At 48.9% G+C, this 5,000-nt stretch overlaps 1 protein-coding gene across 1 annotated transcript in view; it reads right to left on the bottom strand.

Annotated features, from left to right (window-relative positions):
* The window catches only part of LOC124019175 (tektin-3-like), an 11,463-nt gene that overhangs the window by 2,471 nt on the left and 3,992 nt on the right, over nt 1–5,000 (bottom strand). Inside the window, exon 2 of the mRNA XM_046334563.1 lies at nt 3,575–3,604. Within this exon, the coding sequence (XP_046190519.1) occupies nt 3,575–3,604 (30 nt within the window). The remainder of the gene's footprint in view (nt 1–3,574; nt 3,605–5,000) is intronic.

Here is a 5,000-nt window from a genome sequence, read left to right as displayed (position 1 = left end):
GGGACAAATCACATGTTGTCCTCCTGAATACTGAACCCAAGACACTGAGACACTACAGGGAGGGAGGAGGGACAAATCACATGTTGTCCTCCTGAATACTGAACACCGGCACTGAGACACTACAGGGAGGGAGGAGGGACAAATCACATGTTGTCCTCCTGAATACTGAACCCAAGACACCGGCACTGAGACACTACAGGGAGGGAGCAGAGACAAATAACATGTTGTCCTCCTGAATACTGAACACCGGCACTGAGACACTACAGGGAGGGAGGAGGGACAAATCACATGTTGACCTCCTGAATACTGAACCCAAGACACTATAACAGTTGGTCAGTGTTACCTGGTATCTACCAGGCTGAGGTCAGGGTAATAACTGGTAGCAGGAGAACAGTTGGTCAGTGTTACCTGGTATCTACCAGGCTGAGGTCAGGGTAATAACTGGTAGCAGGAGAACAGTTGGTCAGTGTTACCTGGTATCTACCAGGCTGAGGTCAGGGTAATAACTGGTAGCAGTAGAACAGTTGGTCAGTGTTACCTGGTATCTACCAGGCTGAGGTCAGGTAATAACTGGTAGCAGGAGAACAGTTGGTCAGTGTTACCTGGTATCTACCAGGCTGAGGTAATAACTGGTAGCAGGAGAACAGTTGGTCAGTGTTACCTGGTATCTACCAGGCTGAGGTCAGGGTAATAACTGGTAGCAGGAGAACAGTTGGTCAGTGTTACCTGGTATCTACCAGGCTGAGGTCAGGGTAATAGCTGGTAGCAGGAGAACAGTTGGTCAGTGTTACCTGGTATCTACCAGGCTGAGGTAATAACTGGTAGCAGGAGAACAGTTGGTCAGTGTTACCTGGTATCTACCAGGCTGAGGTAATAACTGGTAGCAGGAGAACAGTTGGTCAGTGTTACCTGGTATCTACCAGGCTGAGGTCAGAGTAATAGCTGGTAGCAGGAGAACAGTTGGTCAGTGTTACCTGGTATCTACCAGGCTGAGGTAATAACTGGTAGCAGGAGAACAGTTGGTCAGTGTTACCTGGTATCTACCAGGCTGAGGTCAGGGTAATAGCTAGTAGCAGGAGAACAGTTGGTCAGTGTTACCTGGTATCTACCAGGCTGAGGTCAGGGTAATAACTGGTAGCAGGAGAACAGTTGGTCAGTGTTACCTGGTATCTACCAGGCTGAGGTCAGGGTAATAGCTAGTAGCAGGAGAACAGTTGGTCAGTGTTACCTGGTATCTACCAGGCTGAGGTCAGGGTAATAACTGGTAGCAGGAGAACAGTTGGTCAGTGTTACCTGGTATCTACCAGGCTGAGGTCAGGGTAATAACTGGTAGCAGGAGAACAGTTGGTCAGTGTTACCTGGTATCTACCAGGCTGAGGTCAGGGTAATAACTGGTAGCAGGAGAACAGTTGGTCAGTGTTACCTGGTATCTACCAGGCTGAGGTCAGGGTAATAACTGGTAGCAGGAGAACAGTTGGTCAGTGTTACCTGGTATCTACCAGGCTGAGTCAGGTAATAACTGGTAGCAGGAGAACAGTTGGTCAGTGTTACCTGGTATCTACCAGGCTGAGGTCAGGGTAATAACTGGTAGCAGGAGAACAGTTGGTCAGTGTTACCTGGTATCTACCAGGCTGAGGTCAGGGTAATAACTGGTAGCAGGAGAACAGTTGGTCAGTGTTACCTGGTATCTACCAGGCTGAGGTCAGGGTAATAACTGGTAGCAGGAGAACAGTTGGTCAGTGTTACCTGGTATCTCTACCAGGCTGAGGTCAGGGTAATAACTGGTAGCAGGAGAACAGTTGGTCAGTGTTACCTGGTATCTACCAGGCTGAGGTAATAACTGGTAGCAGGAGAACAGTTGGTCAGTGTTACCTGGTATCTACCAGGCTGAGGTCAGGGTAATAACTGGTAGCAGGAGAACAGTTGGTCAGTGTTACCTGGTATCTACCAGGCTGAGGTCAGGGTAATAACTGGTAGCAGGAGAACAGTTGGTCAGTGTTACCTGGTATCTACCAGGCTGAGGTCAGGGTAATAACTGGTAGCAGGAGAACAGTTGGTCAGTGTTACCTGGTATCTACCAGGCTGAGGTCAGGGTAATAGCTAGTAGCAGGAGAACAGTTGGTCAGTGTTACCTGGTATCTACCAGGCTGAGGTAATAACTGGTAGCAGGAGAACAGTTGGTCAGTGTTACCTGGTATCTACCAGGCTGAGGTCAGAGTAATAGCTGGTAGCAGGAGAACAGTTGGTCAGTGTTACCTGGTATCTACCAGGCTGAGGTAATAACTGGTAGCAGGAGAACAGTTGGTCAGTGTTACCTGGTATCTACCAGACTGAGGTCAGGGTAATAGCTGGTAGCAGGAGAACAGTTGGTCAGTGTTACCTGGTATCTACCAGGCTGAGGTCAGGGTAATAACTGGCAGCAGAACAGTTGGTCAGTGTTACCTGGTATCTACCAGGCTGAGGTCAGGGTAATAGCTAGTAGCAGGAGAACAGTTGGTCAGTGTTACCTGGTATCTACCAGGCTGAGGTCAGGGTAATAACTGGTAGCAGGAGAACAGTTGGTCAGTGTTACCTGGTATCTACCAGGCTGAGGTCAGGTAATAACTGGTAGCAGGAGAACAGTTGGTCAGTGTTACCTGGTATCTACCAGGCTGAGGTCAGGGTAAGGGTAATCTGGTAGCCAGAACAGTTGGTCAACTGGTAGCAGGTAGCAGGAGAACAGTTGGTCAGTGTTACCTGGTATCTACCAGGCTGAGGTCAGGGTAATAGCTGGTAGCAGGAGAACAGTTGGTCAGTGTTACCTGGTATCTACCAGGCTGAGGTCAGGGTAATAACTGGTAGCAGGAGAACAGTTGGTCAGTGTTACCTGGTATCTACCAGGCTGAGGTCAGGGTAATAACTGGTAGCAGGAGAACAGTTGGTCAGTGTTACCTGGTATCTACCAGGCTGAGGTCAGGTAATAACTGGTAGCAGGAGAACAGTTGGTCAGTGTTACCTGGTATCTACCAGGCTGAGTCCAGGGTAATAACTGGTAGCAGGAGAACAGTTGGTCAGTGTTACCTGGTATCTACCAGGCTGAGGTCAGGGTAATAACTGGTAGCAGGAGAACAGTTGGTCAGTGTTACCTGGTATCTACCAGGCTGAGGTCAGGGTAATAACTGGTAGCAGGAGAACAGTTGGTCAGTGTTACCTGGTATCTACGCAGGCCAGTTACCCCTACCAGGGTAATAACTGGTAGCAGGAGAACAGTTGGTCAGTGTTACCTGGTATCTACCAGGCTGAGGTCAGGGTAATAACTGGTAGCAGGAGAACAGTTGGTCAGTGTTACCTGGTATCTACCAGGCTGAGGTCAGGGTAATAACTGGTAGCAGGAGAACAGTTGGTCAGTGTTACCTGGTATCTACCAGGCTGAGGTCAGGGTAATAACTGGTAGCAGGAGAACAGTTGGTCAGTGTTACCTGGTATCTACCAGGCTGAGGTCAGGGTAATAACTGGTAGCAGGAGAACAGTTGGTCAGTGTTACCTGGTATCTACCAGGCTGAGGAGTAGCAGGAGAACAGTTGGTCAGTGTTACCTGGTATCTACCAGGCTGAGGTCAGGGTAATAACTGGTAGCAGGAGAACAGTTGGTCAGTGTTACCTGGTATCTACCAGGCTGAGGTAATAACTGGTAGCAGGAGAACAGTTGGTCAGTGTTACCTGGTATCTACCAGGCTGAGGTAATAACTGGTAGCAGGAGAACAGTTGGTCAGTGTTACCTGGTATCTACCAGGCTGAGGTCAGGGTAATAACTGGTAGCAGGAGAACAGTTGGTCAGTGTTACCTGTATCTTGGTCCTCAGTTACCTGGTATCTACCAGGCTGAGGTAATAACTGGTAGCAGGAGAACAGTTGGTCAGTGTTACCTGGTATCTACCAGGCTGAGGTCAGGGTAATAACTGGTAGCAGGAGAACAGTTGGTCAGTGTTACCTGGTATCTACCAGGCTGAGGTCAGGGTAATAACTGGTAGCAGGAGAACAGTTGGTCAGTGTTACCTGGTATCTACCAGGGAGGTCAGGGTAATAACTGGTAGCAGGAGAACAGTTGGTCAGTGTTACCTGGTATCTACCAGGCTGAGGTCAGGGTAATAACTGGTAGCAGGAGAACAGTTGGTCAGTGTTACCTGGTATCTACCAGGCTGAGGTCAGGGTAATAACTGGTAGCAGGAGAACAGTTGGTCAGTGTTACCTGGTATCTACCAGGCTGAGGTCAGGGTAATAACTGGTAGCAGGAGAACAGTTGGTCAGTGTTACCTGGTATCTACCAGGCTGAGGTCAGGGTAATAACTGGTAGCAGGAGAACAGTTGGTCAGTGTTACCTGGTATCTACCAGGCTGAGGGAGGGTAATAACTGGTAGCAGGAGAACAGTTGGTCAGTGTTACCTGGTATCTACCAGGCTGAGGTCAGGGTAATAACTGGTAGCAGGAGAACAGTTGGTCAGTGTTACCTGGTATCTACCAGGTGAGGTAATAACTGGTAGCAGGGAAATAGTGTTACTGGTATCTACCAGGCTGAGGTAATAACTGGTAGCAGGAGAACAGTTGGTCAGTGTTACCTGGTATCTACCAGGCTGAGGTCAGGGTAATAACTGGTAGCAGGAGAACAGTTGGTCAGTGTTACCTGGTATCTACCAGGCTGAGGAGGGTAATAACTGGTAGCAGGAGAACAGTTGGTCAGTGTTACCTGGTATCTACCAGGCTGAGGTCAGGTAATAACTGGTAGCAGGAGAACAGTTGGTCAGTGTTACCTGGTATCTACCAGGCTGAGTTGGTCAGTTACCTGGTAATAACTGGTAATACAGCAGGAGAACAGTTGGTCAGTGTTACCTGGTATCTACCAGGCTGAGGTCAGGGTAATAACTGGTAGCAGGAGAACAGTTGGTCAGTGTTACCTGGTATCTACCAGGCTGAGGTCAGGGTAATAACTGGTAGCAGGAGAACAGTTGGTCAGTGTTACCTGGTA

This window comes from Oncorhynchus gorbuscha, unplaced genomic scaffold (genome assembly GCF_021184085.1).
Source record: "Oncorhynchus gorbuscha isolate QuinsamMale2020 ecotype Even-year unplaced genomic scaffold, OgorEven_v1.0 Un_scaffold_753, whole genome shotgun sequence".
Classification (NCBI taxonomy): domain Eukaryota; kingdom Metazoa; phylum Chordata; class Actinopteri; order Salmoniformes; family Salmonidae; genus Oncorhynchus; species Oncorhynchus gorbuscha.
This window is presented reverse-complemented; position numbering and strand designations above follow the sequence as displayed.